Below are 27,356 nucleotides of genomic sequence, written 5' to 3'. Positions count from 1 at the left end.
GCCATTTGGCAGTTCTTCAGGATCAAGTCCTATTATATCAGAAAGTCACAGCTGATTTGGAATATGGGAGCAGGATTTGCTTGAAGAACTGCAGATAGGAAGTATAGACAGACAACAATCATATGCCTTGTAGTTTCCACTGGTGTCCAGAGACATGAAGCACAGCAAAACATTGTTACTGGCACTGCTTCAGCATGGCAGGGTTCTGTCCAAAATCAAATGCAAATGAATTAAGGTATACAAAATTTAAAAAATAAGACTTAATTAATCTTGTACTTTTCGACAGAAAACTATAAACTGGAGGCCTGGTAGCCTAAATGCAAAAATGTGTTTTGTTGGATTAAGAGCCAGCCACTCAGCCAGAGTCCTGTTATATTTGGATGCATTTAAATTATTGTAGCATGTCTGCACTAACCCTTAGGGACATCTAATTTTGTATAATGTGCGTTTTATGATGTCATGTTTTATCCCCTCTTATTAAAGCTGGGAGACTAATGGGGGATCATTTGGCCCTCCCAGTTACATAAAACATTAAAACCGACACGTCTATTTTTGCAATATTGAGATAAAAATTATATATCATCAAATAGGGAGACAGTTTCCTGAAATAATTCATACAATCATATCCTGATCCTTATCAGACCAATAGAAATTGTGACAAGCAGCCTTTTGATCAGAAAGTCAGAGCTTTTTCAGATTCGGGGGGTGGGAATTTGTATGAATAACGCTTTCTCTCTCTTTCAACAAGTACAAAAAACACAACTGAATTAGGCACCATTCACTCTGAGCCTGGTCTCATTTGATTTCATATAATGTGCACAATTGTCTTCACATGCCCTGTGCACAATGTGAGAAAATTGTTTTTCCACAGTGGAAGAATAACATGAATGAGCATAGTACGATTTATAGGACCTGAATGCTTAGAAGTTTTTTCCGTTGCCATGGTTTTCGACATCCAAAACACTATTCAAATGCATTTTTATTGTTTTTTTAATTCCAAAATTCCCAAATAGCAAATGAAATGAAAACAGTAATTTAAACTGCATCTTTGAGCGCTAAAAGATGACAGCCACACAGCGTTTCACCTATAGGTTGACTGCTTGTGGGGGGCTATGTGTTCCTACATGTGCCAAGCCCACACATCAGCCCAGTAGGGGAGAGACAGGTGAAGTAAAACTTACTGGAGTTGACAGTAACTCGTTACGTTACATAATGCTGAAATTGCTGTTCCTTTGGGAGATGTGACTTAATGCAATGGTGAGTCAGAAAAGGTATAAATAATATGTAATTTCTTAAGCTATGAGTAGAGGAAAAGTCTGCTATCCTGTAGGCTAATTTATGCAGGGTAAAGGGCCATAGGCTTAAGCTAATGAACCTTGGCAGTTAAGTCATGGGCCCGGACGGCAAACGCTCTGTCCCCGTTAGGGCCTCTGGAACAAGCAAAAGACCTGTGCCTGAGGATCTCAAACAAATCTCACGCAGAGCCTTAAAAGTAATCAGTAAGATGCATCCTGGAAAACCGTTGAGCAATTTTCCAGTTATGGAAAACACATGGAAAATGAGAGAAAAGGTTAATCTCCTGGAAAATCTGTCCCGGAAAATTATTTTAACGTGTTGCACGTGGTGTAGCACAGGTTGGATGACATTAATTCAAGTAACTGAAACTCTCAGTAATTTAAGTTGTATTATCCTCCAAAGGTAAATATTAGTCACTGCTGGCTGGTAACTGTGGTAGTTTTTTTTAGGTTTATAGATTTAACGTTTTCTTCTCAACTTGTTTTAAACAGTTGAATAATGTTAAATTGGTTAACATGTTTAGTTCAGTTTCTGAAATTGATGTGCTTGCTAGCAATGGTTTCAAAAGTGTTGGGTGCTATGAGAAAGTTGGATATGAATGAAGCCAGGTTCAAAACAATGAATGGAGGTGAATGTGCATCAAACAGTGGCTCAATACTGACTAACACCACTTTTTTTTACTTGCTAGCATTGGTTCTTCAAACTCAATGCTACATTACAATAAAATGGACCGTAACATGACATGAAACATTGTTGTCGTAGCTCACAGCGGTGAGATTAGCTTTGTTAGTAAAGGGGCGTGATAAACTGATTTATACTACGGCATTGGTTTAATTTCCTATTGTGACATGTTCTTCAGAACATCAATGAACTTTTGTATTTGCACACCAATGAAGTAGTCCCAGTTTATTGACCGTATTACACTTGCAAATCAATATACCAAGTTTGTTGTTGTGACAATGGTCTGATTAACGTACATTTGGGCTTAAGGACCACAGTGAAGGTTCAGCATAATGCTGGTATTTGTCAGTAGGCAAATCGTAGGCTATTTTTTGTGTGAAGGCTACTCAGTTGTTGGTGTTCAGGCAGTAGTGGTTAAAATATAATTCATAAGAAAAGCGCTTGCCAAACATAAAACAAAAATGACTTTACAAAAAACTACAATGGCAATAAAAAATGTCCTAGAATAGTCCTGAAAAATGATCGCTAGAAAAGAGTGGGAATGATGTGATCACGTTTCTCTGCTCTGCTTAAAACCGATAATTTTTATTCGAGTAATATTCTGTTTGAAATAAATAAACTGTTTCATTGTAGCCTATTTCAGTTTTGTGCAAGAGGAATTAAAGGCCTGTCCCATATGGACGCCTGTCCCAAATAAAGGCATGGTCAATTCTGTCATTTTAGTAAATAAAAGCCCGGGCTATTAATCAAAGTTTTACAGTCCACGCATCTCTGTTTGCCAGGTCACACATATGATCAATGCAATCTGTCTTGGTTTTTCCAGGATATGTGCAAATCACTCCACTCACTCAGTCCAGAGGTGGTGGTAATGCATCTGAAACTACCATAACTGCCCAAGGAAGAATAACATCTGCACTTTAGCAATAGGAAGCACAATAACAGATTACCTAACAACTATCCATAGACTAACACAAGCACATGAATGAAGAGACACAAAAGTTACATTTTTTCGCGGCTCTTCCATATCATGCCACTTCCACACCTGTAACAGCTCAGTGCTCCGTCCGTGGTTCCCTCACCTTAACCATAACTGTTTTAAAGCTACTGAAACCATGACCCCGACGTGCAAGCAAAACTGTGTTACCTACATAAAATTCCTAGCCTTCTTTCTCACATAGCAAAACAGGTAGGGGATGTGTCCAAATGGTTACCATATTTTACACTTTGTATTTTACATTTTATGAGGGCGTAGTGAGGCTAATACATAGCCAACACAAGTGTCCACAGCCATTGCTGGATAATGAATCCAACAATTTGTGATGTCTGCAAGATGCTGACTCTCAAAAAATTCTTCATGTTAAAGTGAACAGCAAAAACACCACCTTATCCCATGAAATAGAAAGTTGAATGTTTTCACGGGGCTGCTAATGGCACACCACTCAGTGGAACATGCTTGTTGTTGTGAAAATAAAGTGAGCCAGGTTCAGGTGTGAAGATAACGTTCCTGAGACTAATGAAGACTTACACGGCATGGTTTAATGAGACTCGGCCGAGGAGATACAGTGCCAGCATACAACGTGTGAACATATTGCAATGCCAACACCAAATCTGAAGAATGCTTCCTGTCTGGGGATATTTATCCTTCCCAGACCTACAGAGATTCATCAAGTGTCTAAATAAGGTTATTGTTCACCCCGCTCTACATGTGTGAAGCATCTATTTGATATTGGCTCAAATCAAGACCCATTGTGTGTCATTCAAGCCACATGCAAAACTTTCTACAAAGAGCCAGTCAGTCTGTCTCAGACCTAATGAGACCTAATAAATGGATAACAGTGTATCATTATCAAGACGGCTGAGTCAATCAGTCTACCAAGCAGGCAGAGAGGAGAGTGAGAGTCTGAGCTACTGTTTTAGAGAGTTCCCGGCTGCCACCTTTGGCTTACTTTAGCTCAGAAATCATGACCTGGGGAAACCTGTGTCATAGTATCTGTAATTCCTTCACTCTCGCTATACATTTTAAATCATCGTATTGAATCTTTATCACAGCAACAGTAAACATAGTGTTGTTTGACATCACTTATGTTTTCAGTTGAGCCCAATCCTGTCAAATGACAATTAACGAAGCACACAACTCCTGGACTAGAATTTAAGTTGGTGACATTTACAGTATTTCATATCAAATGTAGCCCATTCATATAGCCCTTTTCTATCTGATTAACTTTATCTGCAGCTGCAGCTCTAACACTGCCATCAAAAAGCTAACTTCCACTCACCAGCAAGTCTGCGTGGTCAAAATCAATTACCGAAGACCATGCATATACAGTATATAAACGACAGTACCACTGCATTATGAATAAACAATGGCCTGTTTGAAAGGCTTCATTTGAGTTGACTGATTTCTATTTTACCTCTCGTAAAATGAGATTGGGCCAACACCAGGCCAAACAGAGTATAATTAATCATCTAAAAAGGTTTTTATTATGATCATTACATTGAGTCCATTTGAATTTACGTCTTTGTCTCTTACTCATGCCAAGAATCCCCCCCTGCAGCCAGTGGCCAAAATACTGTCCAGTATAAATAATGGAATAATAAAAGTGTTTACAACAATTCTATCATACTTAATCATATTAAAATGTATTGTATTGCATCATGACAGGCCTGATCAGAATTTCATTAAGTCAACAAGTGCAGGTTTTGATTCCATATAAAGATGTCAGTGTCAGAAGGAATATATTGACACACTCTCACATAATTGGCATTAAAAATAATATAAGACGGAACACAAGCTGAGAAGACGTGCTACTGCACATATTTGCACTACACTATATGAAATCACAAACCAGAGTGTTGGTTCCCGTGTGTGGCTTTGGTAATGAATTATTCATGCTTATAAAATGTTGATTATTTGAACTGTCTGACCACAGAAATAATACACATGAACTCTACTTTAGGGTGACTTTTACTTTCCGTAATTAGTTATTATTGGGTTATTTCATACAGCAAGTCATTATGATCCATCAAACACTGATCACTTTAATTTCCCATGTAAAAATAAAAGTCAATAATAGAAAATTAGAAAAAATATTTTTCAAGGAAGCTTCACTGAGGAGGAAGCCTCTCTTTTGCATGAACGCCCTGATCACATTTGCAGAGTTACACACATTCACACGTGGAAGCTGCCCAGTACAACCACAGTCTGCTCTGCTGGCCACTAAGCAGCTCCACTGGAGCAGTTGGGATTAAGGGCCTTGCTCAAGGGCACCTCAGTGGTGGTAATGAGTGAGTGTGAAAGTGCTGCTTTTTCACTTTCCCCACCCAGATGTATCCTGCTGCTCACAAGCTTGCTCCTCTAACCTTTAGGCTACCACTGCCCCAGTTTTGTGCCACCTTTTTAGCTATAAGTAATCACAGCATACTGACATCTTCCACTCAGATATGACCTGCTATTCCCAAATACAACTGAGATGGCCTTGAGGATGGACAAACTAATTTTTATCAAAACAAGCAGAGAAACCCCCATAGTAGAAGTGCTAGTTGTACAGAAGAGCTGAGATAATGTCCTGAGCTGAGATGAGAGGACCTGGAGGGAGGCGACATGACAAAAAACAGAACCCCTGTGTTGCTGAGTTTGCTGAACGCCTCTGGGCGTGGCAGGGCTGAACTATGAATGAAACTACTCCAATCCTATTGGTGTTACTAGAACGGTAGTGTGTGACGGCGTAACTGGAGGGGGTATATAAGCACGCCGGCACATAGGACACATTAGCTTCTTTCTATTCAGCAGGCACTCTGGCTATGTTTGGAAGCTCCATCATCCTACCTGAAGTCGAGACGAAGCAGATCATGTCGAAGCGATTCCGACAGTGTGTCTTTCCATGTGAGCGTTTCATCACGGAAGGTGATACCCATGGGATATGCGTCTCATGCCTGGGGATGTCACACGCTCAGGCAGCTCTCGAGGGGGCTGCCTGCAAACCATTGCGAGGCGTAGGGGGCTCGTCCTGGCCCAGTCTCGAGAGTTAGCGGTTCGGCATTGAGATGTCGTCCTCGCCCACCTTCAGCGTTTGGGGCTGCGGCTCAACGCGAAGAAGAGGGTGCTGACACTCGCCCAACGGACTATGTTCCTAGGGGTGGTGTGGGACTCAACGACGATGCGGGCCCACCTGTCTCCCGCACGCAGCGCGGCCTAACTGCGGCCTAACCCATCAGCTTCGCGAGAGGCTCCTGGGAGGAGCATCATTTCTCTTGGCACATAAATTGCCTGGAAATGTTGACGGTTTTCAGAGCTCTGAGGAGGGGGTCTGCGCTTGCGCCCATTATGCAAACTGGCACATCAGGTCCCTGGGACCCAGAATCAACGAGCAAGCCTGCTGTCAAGACAGGGGCTGAGGCCCGGGGAATGGAGACTCCACCCCGATTGTGGTGGAGTTATTATGCGAAGAGTTCGGCCCCATAGACGTGGACTTGTTTGCGTCCCGAGAGACGGCGCACCGTCCCCTGTGGTTCTACCTCGCCCCGCTAGGGCTGGATGCCATGGTGCAGACGTGGCTGAGGCTGCGTCTGTATGCATTTCCCCCAGTCTCTCTGCTCCCGGGGGGTCTGGAGCGGGTCTGCCAGGACGGCGTCAGTCTACTATTAGTAGCCCCGTTTTGGCCGGCACGAGTGTGGTTCTCGGATTTAATATCGCTCCTCGAGGGCCCGCCCTGGCAGGTCCCTCTGAGGAGAGACCTGCTGTCCCAGGCGGAGGGCCGGATCTTTCACCCGCACCCCGCCCTGTGGCAGCTATTGGTCTGGCCCCTGAGGGGGCGCAGTTCCTAGAGGCGGGCCTGACGACAGGAGCAGTCGAGATGCTGCTTGGGGAGGCTTCCACTGGTCGTGCGCTTCCTCTGTGGAGCCCGGAGGATGAGACCCGTGACTCGTTCCAGGGTTCCCACCTGGGACCTGGCAGTGGTTCTGGAAGCGCTGGCTGAGGCCCCCTTCGAACCCCTGGAGTCGGCTGAGGCCAAGCACCTGACCCTTAAGATGACCTTTCTCCTCGCTATCACCTCTCTGAGGAGGGTGGGGGATCTCCAGGCACTTTCTGTTTCTCCCTGATGCCTGGAGTTTGCCCCGGGGATGGTCAGGGCCATCCTGCACCCTTGTCCAGGTTATGTCCCTAAGGTTCCGGCCAGACTGGCAGGGTCCACGGTGCTGCAGGCGTTTCATCCCCCACCTCATGTGACGGTGGAGGACGGGAGACTTCATCTGCTCTGCCCTGTCAGAGCACTGAGTATTTACACTCTGAGGTCTTCCCAGTGGAGGAAAGCAGACCAGTTGCTGGTGTGTTTCGGGTCCCCCAAGGCTAGGCTCCCCGCTTCTAAACACACCATCAGCAACTGGATCGTTCAGACTATTTCCCTGGCCTATCAGGTGCGCGCTTTGCCTTCACCTATGGCCATAAGGGCGCACTCTACTCGAGGCATGCCGGCTTCTAGGGCCCTCCTCGCAGGGGCGTCACTCCAGGATTTGTGTGACGCGGCTGGCTGGGTCACCCCTCACACTTTTATCCGGTTTTACAGTCTGGACCTTCCTTCTGCACCTGGCACCCGTGCGCTCTCCTCCTAGTCGTGCCGTCAGGTTCTGCACACTGGGGGCAGGCGGGGTTTCGACGCGGCCTAAGTGGGTATCTCGTTCCCATAGTGTCGTCACCGACGCAGTTCGAGTTCCCTCGAAGGGGAATGAGACACTGCGTCGGTCCGCCACACCTCACCCCGCCTGGAGTGCCTTGCTTCATAGAAAGGGCTAATGTGTCCTATGTGCCGGCGTGCTTATATAGCCCCTCCAGTTACACCGTCACACACTACCGTTCTAGTAACACCAATAGGATTGGAGTTTCATTCATAGTTCAGCCCTGCCACGCCCAGAGGCGTTTCCATAGTGTCGTCACCGACGCAGTGTCTCGTTCCCCTTCTCGGGGAACAACCATACGATACGTTCCTGTGATGCTTCTTCCCAAATCCTCTCGGATTTGCTGTGATTTAGAAAGAGATTGTTGGCTCTACACCATAGTCCTGCACAGGTTGCCCACCTCTTCCAGGTAGGCCTTCTTATCATTGTTGGAGATCCAGCTGCTCATTATATTGTCATCACCACACTTTATGATAGAGTTGAATTTACATTACATTAATTCATTTAGCTGACACTTTTATCCAAAGCGACAATTGTTGGATCTGTTCCTGAGCACAAATCAGCACATTTAGATTTTTTTTTATCCAGAAAAGAAAATTTTAAATTGTTTAATTTTTAAATTGTATGCCAACATTTGTCTGTTTGTAATGGAAAATTTAACTGATAAGCAATACGTAAAGCAATAAGTGTCGTTGCTGATCTCAACCAAGTTTGCATAGGTTTCCTGCAGGTTTTAAGGACAGCTGTACAGGAAAAACAAAGGAAGATGTGGCCAAAACTGCTGAGGCTGACATGCCTTTACCTGCACAGATAATGAAGAGATGAGAAGAGTTCACAAGTTCGAGTGTGAGAGAGAAAGAGAGAAAAGAGAGCGAGAGAGAGAACAAAACAGTGTGTTTTTGTACGTGCCATGATGGAAGAGGTGGACAAAGAGGGAGTGAGGTGAGCCTGTGCATGTTAGAGAGGGAACGTTAGGTGATGCATAACACGGTTCGAAAGATCCTCTTAATATTCTGTTGTTCATGACGCAACACTATTCTGTATTCTTGTGGTCAAAGTGTATTCGTGATTTCAGAGCAAACAATCACTCAAGTTTGAGTGATGAAACCCAATTCAAAATTGTTCAAGACTGTGACCCGCGTATTATGAGATACATGTCATGTTGATATCATCCTTTCATGTTTAGAAGGGCTACGTGTTGCTTGGCAACACAAGCAGCAAGAATTCCAAGGCACAGGAACAATTATTTTTATAATATTTATAACAAAAGAGATAGATCAAAGAAAAGTTATCAAAAATAAATAAATAAAATCATGCTGTGTCTCAGTTCGCACCCTTCAATACTTACACTTACTATTTTGAGGGCATAAGTGCGTTCATACTGAGACTGCACTTTGAGTACCTGGATGGTGCACATGGAGACAGCCAAAAAGTTGAGTGTGGAATGCTGGACACTTCTCAACAACAGCAGAGGAAACCACAGCCGTAAGATAAAATAAAATAAACAACGTAAATAGAATGAAAGGGGGACTGTCTTTACTTTATTATTATTATTATTAGTGTACAGTTGTGGTTACAATATTTGCTTTCTATTTCTTTTATTTTATATAATTCCTATTTATGCACCAATCTAGCAAAGCAAATTCCTTGTAAGTTAAAACTCTGTAATAAACCCGATTCCGAGCATTTATTTTGGTTGATAAAGCCTGGCTGTTATTTTGGAGCTCTGCAGGCGATTTGATTTGAGACAAAACTTTGTTGTCGAAATGAACACACTAAGCAAGTAAGTATATAGTGTACACAGTGTACTGCAAGTTAGTATACTAGAGGAAGTACCCGAATTGAGACACAGCTTTAGTAAAAAATGATTTTTAACTTGATGACATGGAAGTCTGTTCAAGGATTCAAGGATTCAAAGTGTTTATTGTGAGATGTTCCCTGTTCCCTGTAGTTTCCCTGTACATCAAATGCCTACAATAAAAATAAAATAAATATATGTATAAATAAAAATACAATAAAAATACGATAAATAGAGATATAAAATAAGGCTCAAATATAAAAAATATAAACATCAGAGGAAAAAAATAATAATAATAACAAATATATACACTTCGTCATTGTGCAGGCAGACAAACTGCAACTGCCGAATTATATACAATAACAGTGCAATTAACACGGGCATGGTTCAGTTTAAAGATGGGCATGATGATGCACATATCTATTAACTGTTTAGGAGTCTGATGGCAGCGGGGAAGAAAGAGTTCTTCAGTCTTGTGGTCCTATATTTCACACTTCTATACCTCTGACCAGAGGGTGGAAGTGTGAACAGTTCGTGTTAAGGGTGGGTGGTATCCTTGATAATGGAGGCAGCTCTCCTGTGGACTCTGTGATGGTAAATGCTCTGCAGGGAGGATAGTGGAGTCCTGCTGATCTTTTTCAGCTGTCTTCACCAATCTCTCCACAGGTGTTTGCGGCCCATAGCAGTAATGCTGCCACACCACACGGTGATGCAGCTGGTCAGAATGCTCTCAACAGCGCACCTGTAGAAGCTGCTGAAGATCTTAGGTGACATACCGAACGTCCTCAGTCTCCCCAGGAAGTACAGCCGCTGTTGAGCCTTCTTGACCAGCTGTGTGGCGTTCAGTGTCCAAGCGAGGTCCTCGCTGATGTGGACGCCCAGATATTTAATGCTGCTCACCCTCTCTTCCTCAAGCTTCCGGATGAACAGTGGCCGATGAGGCCTTCGTCTTGTCAGTATTAAGGGTGATGTTGTTGTCCTCGCCACTAGGCTGGCCACCTCCCTCCTGTAGGCCGCTTCGTGATACATCCTCTCACTGCAGTGTCGTCCGTGAACTTCAGTATGATGTTGTCCTTGTGGGAGGCAGCACAGTCATGAGCAAACAGGGTGTAGAGCATGGGGCTGAGGATGCGTCCCTAGATGGTATGGTATTAGTGGGATAATATTAATATATTTATTATAATCCTTATTTAATCCCCCAGATGATACATGAATCCTAACAAGGTTAAATCATTTTTTTCTGTATTTATTTATGTTTTTTTTTGTTCCAGACATGTGAAATAGAATTTATTGTGCCACGCATGATATATAAAGAGAGAGACTTGGGGGGAGAGACTTGTCCTAATGTGGTAATCCATCACCTACATAAATCACAATCATCATAAATCATAACGCTCAGCACAGATGAACACGCGTGTGCACGCACGTACATAAATATGCGCACACGCTGAGACATTTCATCAGGGACGTGCTCAGTTTGATCGCAGCCGCAACTCCTTGGATCAGATTTCCTTAGGGAGATCTTTGAGCTGTACCTATAGACTGCGGTTTGCATCTCTTGCTTAATGCATACACACACCAAATCCCTTTCTGTTTAACTTCGAATTATGTTCTTTTAGAGCAGCTTACTCTCACTGGCCCACTTACATGTGAGTCACTATATCTTCGCTTCGAATGAAATACATTTCATGTTGTTAGAGACAGGGATAGTGTAGAGGCTAAAGGCACTTAAGCTCAGTTGAGCTTGTTTCCTTTTCTCTCAGATACTGTAGCTACCCAACACACAGACATCTTCACATTTTGTGATGAGGGTTATTACAATGAAGTGTTTTTACACACCAATCAAACTGGATGGGAATGAATAAGACACCAATTCTAGTGACTAGTGTTCAGCCTCTGTTTGCTGTCCATCCAGAGATCATATGCAGATTGTAATGATGTGTTTGTGGTATTATATCCATCTGTTTTCCTTTACCGTTATTCTGAAAATGTCTCATTGTGTTCATTGCAAAATTTGCATTTTCACTCTAAGTCATAAAATATGGCTGGAGGCAAAATTTTGCACTTGCTGTCAAGATTTATATGTTCATACATCCATGTGCTCAGCATTAACATTAATCTGGATATGTCATACTATTGATGTATTTAAAAATAGATGGGGACGCATTTCAACAAGAACAAATTATACTGTCTGTATATTATTCGATACATTTTAATTAGACATGAAATTTCTTCAGATGTTTGTGGAAATAACAAATTTGAGCCACAAGTTAAAAAAATGCATTATGATAATTGAATTTTCCCATGAGACATGTTGCATCATTAATGTGTTGTGTTAATAGTTAGGCATGACTGCTGTGACCTTGCTGACAGCAACATTAGACGCCTTTAATAAATGGCTCTTTGTCATACCATTAGCAGGAAGTTCATTAATTTACCTTTTATTTCCACAGAACGCTGTCTTGTTATCAAAGAGAGGATCCCAATTACTCTAAACTTACTACAAACGTCTACAGACAACTTTGTTCACCGTGGCTTAGGTACTGCCATGTTCTCTTACCGGCTACTAAAACATCAAACAAAAAGGAACCAATACTGCAGTTTATTAAGAAAGAAATATCACTTGGTCTTGATTAATGAGAGGATTGAGTATGTGTTTGTGTGTCAGAGAGAGCGAGAGAGAGAGAGCGGGAGTGAGAGCAAGAGCTTAAGAGAAAGTGGAAGAGCTTATACAGTCATCAGTTCCTAAGAAAGAGTTTCCTTGTGTTGTTGTTTTTATTTAAGCAGAGATAAGCTCGATTGTGGTGTTTTCATTTGCCGTGCTTTGTCTGTATCATATGTTGGAATTAGATCCAATCCATGTCCCCCATGATCTCAGAGAGTCTTGACATGTGTGCATTAATCTAACACAGACATGTACACACTAGACATATCCACACACAAACACAAAAAGCGCAGCTGAGTTTATGCATAGACCTCGTCATGGATTCCAGACCAAAGTTGCAGTTAACGCATTCTTCCAGTTATCTTATTAACTTTACTAATCACAAAGAATTGACACATTCAGTACGGTCTGCCTCTCTATACATGGTCTTTAGGGAAAGAAGGGAACATGCAACTTCACAAGAACACACAGGCAACGGGGAGGGGAGCTCGAACAGGGTAATTGGAGCCCTGAGTGGAGTAAGAGGCTTGTGATCCCTTTGAGAGTGGCTGGCATATGTCTGTGTTACTTCCAGCTGTCCTGACTGAGAGCAAACTAATTACATCATGTCTGTATCCTGCTAATTAGTATCCTAATTAAAAACACATAAAGGCGTTAGAGGGGGTGGAAGAAAGTGAGGACAGCTCTGGACATGTAACCTGTGTTCTTGAAAAGAGCAGAGCAGTCATTTTTCCTTTGGAATGCCTACATGGAAAGGGAACAGTATTTGTAATGATGTGCCTTTCAATTATGATTAGTGGTGTTGGTGAATGCATTGATTTCAAAGATGTGTGGAGAAACCAGCAGTACTCAGTCAGCAATTTTTTTTCCAGCTTTCATAGAGATATACCAAAAAAACACCAGGATTTTTAAAAAATCTTCTCCTGCAATCAATGTCTGTGAATGCAAAAATGTTGTCACAGGAAAAGTCCTGTTTGGTATTTTTGGCTCTATACAAACCCTCTTGTTCAAAAATGGACAGGCAGGCACAGCCGAGGTCCTTCTGTAGTTCTACAGAAGACTCTCGCAAGGTGAGGTTCATGTGATCGACAGAGACAGGCAAAAGTGTCAGTAGGCTAATTTCTGGTAGCCTTGCTTGCTTGTCACTATTTTTCTGAACTCATTACTACACATAAACACAACCCCAGGTTTCTGTTTAAGACTGTGGATCAGCTGGTAAACCCAACCCCTCCTTGTGCCTCAGCTGGAAGTAATGATGACTGTGAATTGTTTTTATCTTATTTTACCAATAAGGTGGTGTCAATCAGAGCCTCTATTACCCCCGCGGCCTCTTACTCAGAGGTCCCTCACCAGCAACAAGAGAGTTTTAACCAGTTTTATCCCATCGATTTGTCTGAGCTTTTAAAAACAGTATCACAAATGAGAGTGTCCTCCAGCCCACTTGATGTAATACCTACAAAGTTTTTACTGAAAGTAATGGATTCTGTTGGGCCCCATTTGATCTCTGTTTTTAACAGCTCCCTATCTACTGGTTGTGTCCCTGATTATTTTAAAACGGCTTGCGTGAACCCACTTTTAAAGAAACCTGGTTTAGATCTCTCCCTCCCACAAAATTTTAGACCAATTTCAAAACTGCCTTTTATTGCAAAGATTCTAGAAAGAATTGTGTCCAAACAGCTGCTCTCTGTACTGGAAAATAACAAAATATTTGAAAAGTTTTAGTCTGGTTTTAGGAAGTACCACAGCACTGAGACTGCCCTGCTTAAAGTCACCAATGACCTTTTAATGTCTGACTAATGAAGGCATGTGCTCAGTCCTTGTACTCCTGGACCTTAGCGCTGCTTTTGACACCACTGATCACAACATCATGTTAGACAGACTGAGGCACTGGGTGGGGATCTTCTTAAAACATACTTTTATAGGAGAGCCTTTCCCAATCTTATTTGACTTTATTTTATCGCTTTTATTTTATTCTATTTTACTAATTTTATATTTATCTTAAACGTGCATTTTAGTACTTTGTTTTTGTATTATTGTTTTTTGGGTATTATTGTCTTTACACTTGTTAAAGCTTTGCACTTTGTAACTTGTTTTTGAAAAGTGCTCTACAAATAAAGATTATTATTATTATTGTCTATTTGTGAAAAAGCCCAAAGTCCACCGCAAAGGGAGTTCCCATCTCCCACAAAAAACACTGCTCCTGAACTGCCTGAAAACAGCTCAATTGTAGTCCAGCCTTTACTTTCGTAACCTATCTGCGTCACTTTAGGTGCTTTTCGACCAAAAGTACCCAGGACTTTTAAGTCCCCAGATCTCTTTTCAAGGAACTAAAAGGTTCCTTCAGCCCACTGTTGTGTACATTTCCACCGTGGTCTAAAGACCTGCGAAAATTAGGCAAATTAACCAGCTGACGTAGGCTGTAGGCCTGGCTGTACACAGCGATGCACAGGCATCATTATTTGTAACCACTATCCATGAGCAACAATTATAAATGAACATCAGATTTGAAAGGAATATAATGAAAAACTACAGGCTTAACTTGACCATTAAAGCAGCTTTTTTGTGTGGGAGTATAATGAGGAGACACACGATAAAGTTCGTTACTGTAGCATGTCTACTTATGAGTTTTAATAAACTTATGAGAATTAATACAAAATTATGAATTTTAATATTCAGAGAATATTAATTCATAAATCTCTCGTTTCGCGGGGCACCACTGGAGATTCCGTATGACCAGGGTCTCGGGATTCCCTAGGTATGGTTAATAATTACACAATCATTCACTAGTGATCAGTTAGTTCATAATTGCTCAATTATTTTAAATCAGTCAGTCAGTCTCATATCGAAGTAGTAAATTCTCATGACAGGGACTTGGAGTTAAGCAATACACACACAATTCCTGTGATTACGAAATTTATTAACTAACTAAGGGTGAATATAAATGCGGTTAAATATACATCAAAGAAATAAACAATGGCTAAACAATGAGAATGTGGGGTTCTATTGTTGGTAGAATTTGATTCATAGGGTGGAAGAGAACTAATGAAAGCAATTAGATGACATTAACTCGGTTAAATTTGTCTAGGAGTTTTAAGGATTAAAGATACTGGATTAACAGACAATTGGACATCACTGATCACAGAATGGCTTGGTTTGGTCTTACTGCTTGTCATCGGTGTGGTCGTACTTTGTTACTGCTGGTGGGCCCACGTGGGAGGGTCCGGCTTCGGTCGGAGCAGTGTAAGTTAGCTCGACAAAAAAGCTTAAAAAGAACTTGGTCGTTCTTGAATTAAAATAGTGTAACTGGGGGCGTGTGCCGAAGTGCAGGTGAAGAGGGCAAGAGGACAAGAGAGTGAGCGAGCGTGTGTCGCTGCTTTTGTTTGTTGGGTCGTGGTTCCCAAAGGGCAGTCCTTTGTTCCCCTGAGGGCTTGTTTCTGGTTTCTTGAGAGACTGTCTTCTTAACTCTTAATATGTCTATTCAAAAATCTATTTTGCGCGTATTATATCAAATATCTTCCCACAATCAAACCTTAATTGTCAAACGGTTGTACCGTTCTTAGTTTGATAAAAGGGAAAACAATTGTCTGTAGTTCGCATTTCATAGGAATCACATCAAATGAGAGGAACTTAACTAGCTACCTGGATCATATTGGTGGTTACACATTCTTACTTACAGAATATAAGCAAGATAGACAAATGGCATCAGAAATGTCAGGGATCCTTGCTGAAAATTAAAACACTGTAAAATGAACTTAACTCTTTTCAAAAACAAATAACAACAACATGGTAACATAACTACTCAAATGGAGTGGAGAGACCTATTTAAGTAACTTAAAGATTATTTAATTAAACAAGGTAATACTTTGAGTTTTGAGGAGACAGTACTCCTTGTTTATACAAAGGAATTCAGGGCTGTCCTCCTCTGGTGTCCTGGAGTTTCTCACGCCTGGCTGTGAGAGGAGAATATCCTTTGATGTGAGATAATTAAACAAAGAGGGAGGTCAGTTGTCATGGTTAAGTGTGTGGGGGCAGTTTAGGGTTTCCTGCCCTCTCTTAAAAAAGAGTTCTGATAGGCTATTCAGGAGAAAGCTAATTTCTGGTTAGCGTTTCTTCATTCGTCATTTTAACAGTCAGGCACCGAGCCTTGTCTCGGCTGCTGCCAAAGGTGGCCAGTTTTACAATCGAACTGCCCAGAAACAGCACTTTGGGAAAGCAAACCTTTCACCTCCTCCTTTGGGGTCTCTTCAGCCATCTGTTGAGGGTTGATATCTCAAACCCCCTCCTCTTTCTCTCAGGGAGAGAGAAGGAATTTGGAGTCGTCCAAATTTATTTGATATAAAATGCACAAATCCACACTGTTTGTTCACAACATTACACATTTAATAACAAAATGGATAAAGCCATAAAGTTCTTAAAGTAACTCCAGTGCAATTTGGAAGGTTATTAAAACATTTCCAGCTACAAGAGCTGCAGATCAGCTGCAGGACTCTGTGTCGCCTGAGCGTTGGAGGAACGTGAGCTTTATTACTTGCTGTAATCAGCTGTTCAGCTGGTTTTGAAGAGGAGACCGACTTCAGCTCTGTGTGGAAACTTCCTGACTGATGAAAACTTAAACAACAACTCTGGACCCAGTAGTAACTCCATCAGCTGTTCGCTGTAAACACACCCAGGCAGGCTGTTATTTACATTTAATCCCGACGATTGATCTCAGGCGGACATCGGCGAGACTCGTGTGGCTATTTGACTGCTGATTATGATTTATTGGTTTGCAAACAATGGTGGAATAGAGAGGAGCAATAGCAGACAAACACCCGACATTCTCCAGTTAAAGCCGGTAGCCTTTACTCGCCCATTCAGAAATTTACTGCAAGGCACGCCCTGCCCCCCCAAAGTACCCAGTACTTTTGCAAAGTACTACCCCCCAAGCAGGGTCTTTTTAGGGGTTAAAATGAAGACCCCAGAACTACATTTAGACCCTGGTCCCTCTGGTGGGAACACAGTGAGTTCCTCCAAAAGTTCCGAGTTCCGGGGTATAGTTCCTTTGGTCGAAACGTGGCTTTTGTAACACACGTTATATTGCTCGCCTAGCCCCTGATCAGGCACTCCCTCAAAAACACTGGGGGAGAAACACACTGAGCTGCAGCATGCACAGTGACAAGACATCCACCTGCTTCCTCCCCTCACCACCACCCTCCCTACCGAATGTTAGCTACCCTCCAGGCCGTCAGTGGAAATAAAGTTGTTACCATGATGTAGAGACACTGCACAGTTAAAATGTTACATATGAAAGATACATTTGTTACAAATTAATAACTTACCACTCTGAAACTCTTTCTCCAGTCTAGGTTGCAAAGCTGGTTCGGGAACATGAACAGCTGAACCCAAGCTGTTTTTGATTGGCTAGTAGTCCCCAACCAGGTACTGGGCATGTGCAATACCCAACAAAGATCAAATAGAAGTGAGATTCTTCACTTCATAGCTAAAACGGAGCGTTTAACACACAGAGTGAAAAGAGGTGCTGCAGCAATGTGCACCTGAAAATGAACATAATAGGACCTCTTTAATGTGTGGGTCTGTTGCCCAAAAGAAAAGACTTTCAGAACTTCTATATAGAATGTCTAGCTGGAGGAATATCAAATAATAAAGATAACACAACTGAATTCCACTATAGCAAGAAGAATGTTTAATCATTAATCATTTCATCCTGAAATGGTTCCACTGCAACAGTTTTAATAAACAATTTGGTCAAACCACAGCTTGTGTAGTGCATAATTTAACATTGTAATTACAGCTAGCACAGTCCGTAGTGGTCAGCTGGCAGTAGACATAGCTAGCTCAGCTACCCCAGTCAGTCATGTAGAATGCATGCACCGTCACTTGCAACACTGCATACAAAACAGTTGCTTTTATCTTATTGCAAACACTAGTGCACAGCGGCATTTCCATGGCTTTAGTTGGCAAAGGTTTATGCCCACTCAAACATCTTTTAAAACCCCTTTAGTTTTGCCTCTTTCTCCTATATATAATTTGTTCATTATGTACTTGTTTAGGTGCATTTTCACATTAATTTGAATGCTATCAAAGCAGAGTCTGATTTAGATTACCATATGTTCTTTACAATAATATCATCCACAACTGTTAAAAGGTTGTATGATGGCCTTCAGTGTACGTTGATTAAATTTTGTGCATGTGCAAACACAACACTCCCAAGGACAGATTGTCATGGGATGGCACGAGGACAGTCGGTGTTTGTCCTAGATAGGGGTCGACCAATAATCGGTCTGGCCGATTATCGGCGCCGATATTCATAATTTTTCCAATAATCTGCATCGGTCATTTTAAAAAACAGATTGCCGATATAATTAATTAATAAAAAATGTGCTCTGATGTAGCCGCCTCTCTGTGTTGGCTGGAGCTCACAGAGTGTTGAGTACAATGTCCCGTCCACAGAAGTGCCTGATTGGTCACAGGTAATAGTCCATCAACAGTGAATATTGTGCGGAAGCAGCCAATAGAATGAGCGAGCCACCACGCTGCAGCCCCTCCCCTCCTCTAAGCAGAGCTCTGCATGCACACACACATGGAGCTAGCAGAGTGTAGATTACACATGTTGACCATAACGACGCCCAATTACTGGAAATAAGTGCAGCAAAACCAGCAGTACTAGTCAAAGGCTGATACCCTATCAGTACAACAAGCATTTTTTAATCTGCTCTGTCTCATCCACCGTGTGTGTTTTGGTTTTACACAAGCACATGTGCTAGCTTGGCTAATAGCTAGTTGTAAACAGGTTTAATCTCTCTGTCTGTAGCCTGCTTAGATGAGATGCTACGTACCTTAAAATTTAGCAAATCCTTGTAAACTCAGCTGCTTGTTGAGAGAAACCAGCTCCTCTCTACAGCAGCTGCAGAGGTGTTTTTTTTTTCTAAACTCTACTCAGTATTTTGATGTTAGGAATATAATTTATTTTACATGTTTCCAGTGTGATACTGAATTCATATTGTTACTTTGCTGCTGTAAACTACTGTAATAATAAAATTTTAAATTAATTTTTTTTATTTTAAATAACATATTTTTAAAAAGCAATTATTTAATAATGAAAAACCGATAAGAGTATAGATCAATAAATATTCTCAATGAAATCCTAACGATATAAAAGAAATACAATATAATAAATGGCAGCAGGTAAAGACAAAGTTTATGATAATTTATCACTCATAGTCCATCTTTGTGATGGATCTCTAATTCATTTAATTTACTATTTATAAAGATTAAACATGACAGTTAACGTTAATCTTGTTATTTTCAACAAAGTTTTGTGTTGGAGTTTGTGTTTTTGTGTTTTTATTTTGACACCAAGATTAAAAATTTTACAGCAAATATATATCAGTTCCACATCCAATCGTTCATTGGTCTAATTGGTTACTATTAATTGGGATCGGCCCGGAAAAAACATATCGGTCAGTCCCTAGTCCTTGAGGTAAAACAAGTCATCTTTTTCTTTCCAAAATCCTACATCAGACTCAAATTTTCAGGCTGTTTCTTGACAGCTATTGGCTTGTTCCTGGCATTTCTGCTGCATGAAATGTGATGTGCTCTGAGGCAGAGGAGATTCACTGTGGCCCAGTGACATAGGTTGTCTGGATCTTGAACAGTATTAGTAGCCAACAGCTACACTTGTACCACACGCTGCCATCCTGCATTGGTGAGAAGGAAGGGCCCCTGACCATAATGTTTGCCAAGTTTGTCCTGGACCCTTGCCAGCTTGTCGTAACTCCCACTTTGACTGCAACCGAGGAAGCTACCATGGCCTTGCTCTTAGAGATGAAGAACTCCCCTACCTTTTTGCTGTTTTCATGGAAGTAGAAGCAGTAATTTCAGAGACTGCCACGGGCAGATGGAGGAGGACAATTGCTCCTTCAGATTGTTGAAGAATTTCAGTTCCCTTTCTACCACTGGAAAGATCAGCTCCTCAGAGAGTGCAAAAGTAAAGAATATGTCCCTGGAGACCGGGGACAAAACATCCTAATGGCAAGCATAACTTCCTTGTCGCCATAAAGGAAGCAAGCAGTCTGTCTTGTGTTCTGGCAGGAGAAGTAATGAGGATTGGTGAAGTCTGGGGATGAAAACATATATAGCCATCCAGTCCTTTCATGCAAAGTTATGCAAAAAGCACTGTCTCCAACTTATGGCTGAAAGCCATCAAACAACTAATGGCTGTTAGCAACGCAAGTGTTTAAAGAGGTGTGAGCAGCAGAGTGAATTACAATCCTCATTTACCAAACACTCGAAGAAAATCATGTTGAAGGAGCAAAATGAGTTTTCGGAAATAACAGCTCAGATGTCTGTGTCCATGAAGCAAACATCTGAGCTGTGCAGAGCTACATAATGCATTATGACAGCAGAAAAACAAGGAACAAGACAATAAAGTAAAATGATGGGTCAATGTTTTGCTGTTGCTGTGAAAATTGTGGGCTTTTAACATCAAATAAAGCATAATGAGCCACAACAACAGTTGGCCCTGTGACCACTATCCTACAAGCAATGCGCTACTGCAGTCACTCAACAAGGTTTGTGAAGATGATCTTTTGAATTCAGATGTAAGAGATGTGACTGCGATTACTTTCAAATTGATGCAATGTCACTGCATTTGACTGCACACTGGATTGATTCAGGTTCTACAAAGCATCCAAAGTGTAAAGATTAATATTTTGAGCTGAAACTACTTTGTAACAGACAGAATGTTGTATATATATAAGTAGTCATTACCCATTTGCTTACATCATGGACTGCTTACATCTTCTTTTATATCATTAGTTATAAACAGATAAACAAAGTGTCAGCGCCAGCACATGCTCCATTACCACTTCCAATGGGGCACAATGTGTCAATATTACTAATTACACTGAGTAATGACAAAAATTAATTGGGTAGACTATCTACTCATTTTATCGTTGGTCCTATTCCTTCTTTCACCACCTCAAAGGATGATGTGCTTCTGTTTCGGTGTGTGTGTCTGCCTGTTGAGAGGGTTGTGTGCCTCAGCTTTTGTGTCTGTGTTGCTTGCTTCAGAGTTCATGTGCATGTGTTCACAGCACAGCCTGAGCTTTTGCTGCGAGTTGTTTCTGTTTTTGTGCTCTGTCGAAATTGTCTAAGGAATGACAATTTGTGCAGCTGTCTTCACTTCACTCACATCCACCTGAGAGGTAGATAAAGAGTTGAGTGAAGACTGATCAGCCTGTTTGATAGCGTTTGAATAAAAGTTCTGCTCAGGGCATACTCGTCTGAGCCCTGTGTTATTGAGATCTGCTTCATGCTGACAACAATCTCAGCTTGAGCAGCAAAAAGTTGAGCCGGGATAATTCTGAGCAGATTCTGAAAGCTTTAGAAATTGCTTAGTCTGGCAAAACTCAAAGCATTTGTGTTATTAAGGCAATGTGGATTTTCCTGTAGCCAAGTAGCAAATAGGCTCTTTTAAAGGTTAAGTTGTAAAGCAGCGCACAAAAGCTCAGAGGGAAACTTGGACAGTGGGCCGAGTGTGCCTCTGCCTCTTTCAGTGTGGAGATCAATTCAAAGCTTGTGGCTTTTTAACGAGAGTAAAATGTCAAAATCTCTAACTAATTTGCAACAACTCAACAAGCTTGAGTTGACCTGTGGGAAAGTGCTGACATTTAAAGGTCCCAAATCATTCACTTGTCATGATTTCTAATTTACTGTTTCGAGAGATACAAATATGCAATGTGATAGGAACGAGCCTGATTATTTCAAATATACAGTATAGAGGTGTAACCATACATTACATTGGGAATAAATTGAAAATGTAAGTGCATGTATTTTTGCATCACTGAAAATGTATTCACACATAACATGATGTTTTCTTTATTACTTTATCCTTAGATATGGCTGCATATTCAGTGAATATAAAGATTCCTCCCATGATTCTTTGCATCCGTTTACAGTATTTGTAATGCATTACCTAATTTGGCCACTCTTCCAAGCCCCAGTCTCTTAATATGGCTATAGTGTGAATAAAGAAAATGCTCTTTACATTAAGCTGGTCCATTTGAAGTATTCCTACCACATAGATCAAACTGACCTTTAAATATATGTCAATACAGTATGTGATAAATGTATTCCTGTGCTACAGATACAATAAATCTGAAAACAAATTTCTGAAAAATGAAACATGTGCCGTCTCTTTCTGGCATGTGTCATGTATTTAATTTGCATACACTGAACTAGGCTATTAATAATTGGTAGTTGAACCATTGCTAAGATGCAGATCAACGCTAGAGGGTAATTGAAATATCTACTGTTGGAAACAACATGACATTAAGTGACAAAATGTTAAGTGAGCAAGTTCAATTGAAGACTTTACATTTTTTTTTATTATTCCAGCATTAAATTGACATTTGCTAAATGAACACTCATAAGAGCTCTGCGTTGGGCTTTCATTTAATCTCTGTAAGACATGAGGGAAGTCACTCCACCTCAGCCTTCTAAGCTATCTAAGCACATGGGATTTCATCATCTGCTTAATTGCTTACCCTAATTTGCTTTGCTGGCACTGTCACAGCCCCATTGTACTCTTATCAAATCACTGGGCACTGTAATTAACTTTACATTGTAACCACCACCTCTGTCACTGGCACAGCCCAGCTGTTAAATGGTTTTAACTTTATTGTCTTTTCCCCCCCTTGCCTTGCAGAATGAGTATACGTGTCCACGCCCCCTACCTGGTGCCTGGCTGGGAGATCTGCCTACCATCCATTAACCATAAAAAAGGAACTGCTTTGGATGGTGCAGCAACAGGGATACAGGAGAGAGACATACAGTATGCAGAGAACCCATCAGAGTCCTATTCCCATAATTCACATTCACGGATACAATTTAAATGGTCCTCCACGCTAACAAGGGCAACCACTGACAAGACAAAAAGGAGATAATACAGTTTTGTTCTTTTTCTCAAGATTTTATATTGTCTTTTTTTTTTTTTTGGCCAGTTGTCTTTGGTCATCAGCTTTGCTGCATTCCATCCTGCCTCATCACTACACAAATACTGACACAGATGGTTGTGGAAATGCTGTCCTATGGTGAATAGCAGACCCTTGGAAGAAGACTCATGAGCACTAATGAGGATGGTTATAACCAACATGGGAGCTTATTGTATAGATTATAATAGCGTATTGTCTCCATGAGGACAACATGGCATTGTTTTAAATACAGGCAAAAGACTGTACACATTCAAGAGGCTTTAAAAAGTGTAAACTGAGCAATGAATCATTAATGAAAATGCATTGGACAAGTGGCCCTGACCGCTCTTCTAACACAGGTGTGTATTATTTAAAGTGGGTTTCCTTATTTTGATTCCATATCAAGTATCACGTTATCATCTTTCAGTACTTTTTGTTAAAGCAAGACTAATCAAGACTAGGATGGTGTAAATGTGCCTCACTGGAGCAGAAAAATTATAAAAAGGAGTCACAGAGTTTCTGTGCACCTGTCAGTAAAAAGGAATAAGCTCCATCCGTTGGAAATCAAGTCAGCAGCTGGAAGATTGTTTGATGCCTGCGAAAAAGTTGCCAGAGGAAAGAAAACTATCCCCTAGCCAATGACTGGAGAAGCATTTTGTTTGCTTTTTTAAAAAGTTTTTTTCTAAGTTGTTTCTAATTGCAATCAAACCTCAACTATGTAGTTTGATTTGGAGGACAGAGGGGCAATCAGAAGCAAAGGAGGGAAAAAAGAAAAAGCTCCTAGCAAGGGTAAAATGTAATTTTCTGAAATTATAATGTTGTTAATGTTGTACTTTATGAATATGTGTTTCTGCCATTTTCAACACCAAATACCAAATAGCCAATTTTTGGCTTTTGGCTCTCCCAACTGTGGTTTGCAACAGATCAATGATTTGCTAAAGAAGCCTCAACTTCCCTCACATCCAGCAGTGCTCCATTACTAAATTGGCTTATTTCATGTGTGTAATGTGTATGTCTTTGTGAACAAATGATCTTACAACAACAGTCTTCATTAGGAAGCCCTTACCTGAAAGATAACTTCGAGCACTGCTTACATTTTATGACTTTTTGTTGAGTACATGCTTCACTCTCCTTAAAATAATCAGCCTTGTCACCTCAATGAGACTGCAGATGTTGTTGTGTGCGGTTCCACGTTTGCTTGTGTTTCATCTGTTATGAGTTCTTAATTATATTTGAGATGCATTTAGTTGTGAATTGTTTGTTTCAACCTTCAAAAATAATCTTTCTACACTGGAAAATGGTAATTTTCTATTGTACATTTACGCTTCCCCCCCTTGAACTTGTTGATATTTAGTAAGCAGCTGTATTCTTTGTTCACTTTCAACAGTATGTTTTATAATGAAAATAATAACTTTATTGGTGAACGATATGAATTGGTCAAATTAAAATATTCATCAATCATTTTTTGTGTTCAAGCTCAATGTGTGTGTGTGTGTGTGCGCACGCTCGCTATAAACTGTAATTTAATAAGCTTGTACCCTATTTCACGTCTTCATTCACGCCTGTTGGAATCTGTCCCATTCCCCGCAGATCTCCGGTGACGAGGTTGTCACATCAACATTAGCCTCATTAATTTAGAGAGCAGAACATTGATCTCTGTTCGACCGTTCTGTTCATGTTGACGCTCACTGCGCGCCCCACCAGCCCTCTAATTACGCTTCCTGTGTAATGTGTTGCATATCTCAAGAGGGGGCCTTGCTTAGTGAATTTGCTCCACGTTTGCTGCACTTGGAACATGTCAAGCTGTCAGCTCAGAGGTCCAGATGGCCAATCTGCCCAGCGCTCCCTGTGGTATTTTCACATACTCTTCTTTACCTATCTCCCCCTGCTACTACATTTCTCCCTCGCTCATCTCGTCTCCCTCTGTGTCGGGTGCCCATATCTCACTCACTTTCTTCTCATTATTTATGACATTTTTGGTCAGTCTTCCGCATCTCTTTTTCGCTTTATTCCCTGCTTCCTCCCCATCTATCTTAAAGTGTTAGTTCACCCAAATCATGGAAAAAAAAATTCTAGCCATATGGATAGTTTCAGTGTTACGCTCCTATTAATGAACAAAACATTAGACAGTATCAACTGCTGTTTTATTAACTGCATTAGTTTCAGCAATGAGTTCCTAATAAAATGGCAACTGAGTGTATGAGTCAGGGTTCTGAGATTGCTGTTCCCATTCCAATACAACTGGGGTGAATGGAATCTTGTTTGTGGTGCTCAAAGCACTGAAAACAACATTTAGATCCAATAAGAGTGTTGACAGCAAGGCTGTGTACAATTCAGAGTAACTGGGACATTTCTGTAAAAATACACTTTGCTGTAGAATTTGTCAAATTTGATTTTTCAATGCTTTGGGGAGCACAGACAACATTCGGAGTGAATACCACCAATGTTTTTGGGTAGCAATAAGAACCTTAGAGATGGATTTCTCAAAACCTGGGCACATCAAACTCAAACTGTCTGTGTGGCCGTGACGTTACTAGCAGCCAGCACTGAAATGATTAATAAACAGCAGACTGGAGAGACAACATGCAGAGAGAGGAGGGGATGGCGTGCACCAAAGTAGGGCTGCAACTAATGATTATTTTAGACATTGATTAATCTACTGATAATTAGAGCTGCAAAGATTAGTTGATTAATCGAATCAAAAGAAAATCCGCTATTTTGATAATCGATTCATCGTTTCAATTATATAAAAATAACAGATTAACTGATTAAAATGTTACGGAAATAATCTTTGATTTTCCATTGTTTTGTTTTGTCAGATGAACATTTAAAAAACCAAAAGATATTAAATTTACAATATTATAGAAAATCAGTGAAAAGCAGGAAATGTTCATATTTGAGAGACAGAAAATGTTGGGCTTTTCAACTAGGCCTAATTCCTAGAGTTAAACCGCTGACATTATGTGTGTCTGTACTGACCACTAGACAACCAAGATGCCCTGTTTAGCATAAATCAGCAATTTCCATAATTAAAAAATCCAAATGTTGGCTTGGCAAATCAATGCATTTGACATCACCTTGGGCTCTAATCTGTACATGAGAAATAATTTTTGGTGAATTTGAGTAAACTGACCCTTTAAAAATAGTGTCCTTTTTTCACTGTCATGCATATTGTACATCTCTGTGCTTGGTATTATATTCTGTATTTCTATGTCACTCTCTCTCCTTTCCGTGTAACTGTCTTGTCCGCTGCTGTTCTCTATGATCTCCGTAACTCAGTCTCCATCTCCAGCGCTGCATGTGCGGTGGCAGCACAGACAGGGCTGTATGCCTGAGAGCAGACACCATGCATAATTCATGTGGCTTGGGCTCCCTGTTGACCCGAGTCCAAACAGTTGGCAGTCTATAACACTTCCACAGAAAGGCCCCAGGAAGAAGATGTTAAACTCTGAGCAAAATACACGGTGGTAATATTTATCAAGCCGCTCACATGACGTTGTAAACAACATAACTTTCAGATTTTGTCTCTATCTACAATCTCAGATTAAATGAGACGAAGACTTGAGAAAAGCTAAAAATCAGACAAAGGAGATTTGATATGAAAGATGAGACCAGTTGTTATGGCTTGCTACAATGAATATCACAATAAATGCAACAGAAGCAGATTTCAAACCTGCATCAAAATTGAAAAAGTATACTAAAAACCAGCTTCTGGGAGAAATGTCAGAGCAACAAAAAAATGGTTAAACAACAATAGCATTATCAGCAACCATTCTTAACCTTGATCTATAGTGTTTCATCTCCTAGAAAATTGGCAAAGGTGTGAAAGAAAATAGCAAAACAACCCCTTTGATTCATCCTCCACCCCCTGGTCTTTGCTTCAAACAAATGTGCCACTAATAATTTTGCCTACCCTAACCTCACGGTGGCTGACTCATCAACGAATCATTCTTTTTATGTTAGGCAGGTTAATTTGATTTGACAGTCCAATGTGAAGTTTCATTCAGGAGCTGTGTTTTTAACAGCAATGCGTGAGCCTCTCTAGAAATTATTACTAATCACTCATAACCTCATATAATCTCCAACTTGGAGTGCCGCTCACTGGGTGGCTGTCACTTTAATTATGACTGTCGGAGCAATTAATCAGCAACTGCTCAAGTGAAATGAGTTAGACGCCAAACTCCATCATCGAATGAATGGCAACCCTTTATGTAAGCACTGCTTTCGCAACCCACACCAGGAGTGACGTTCATCAGATCATGCACTTCGG

General features: G+C 41.0%; 1 protein-coding gene across 1 annotated transcript in view; it reads left to right on the top strand.

Moving 5' to 3' along the window:
- Positions 1–23,961, top strand: part of lrrtm4l1 (leucine rich repeat transmembrane neuronal 4 like 1) — a 78,417-nt gene extending 54,456 nt beyond the window's left edge. The window contains exon 3 of the mRNA XM_038734640.1: positions 22,822–23,961. Coding sequence (XP_038590568.1) covers positions 22,822–22,887 — 66 coding nt within the window. The 3' untranslated portion in view covers positions 22,888–23,961. The remainder of the gene's footprint in view (positions 1–22,821) is intronic.
- The last annotated feature ends 3,395 nt before the right edge of the window (positions 23,962–27,356 follow it).

Source organism: Micropterus salmoides, unplaced genomic scaffold (genome assembly GCF_014851395.1).
Source record: "Micropterus salmoides isolate LMB-PRFRI ecotype aquatic unplaced genomic scaffold, ASM1485139v1 Ms_hic_scaffold_20, whole genome shotgun sequence".
In the NCBI taxonomy this organism is placed as follows: Eukaryota; Metazoa; Chordata; class Actinopteri; order Centrarchiformes; family Centrarchidae; genus Micropterus; species Micropterus salmoides.
Note: the sequence above shows the minus strand (reverse complement) of the source record. Positions and strands in the feature narration are given on the sequence as shown.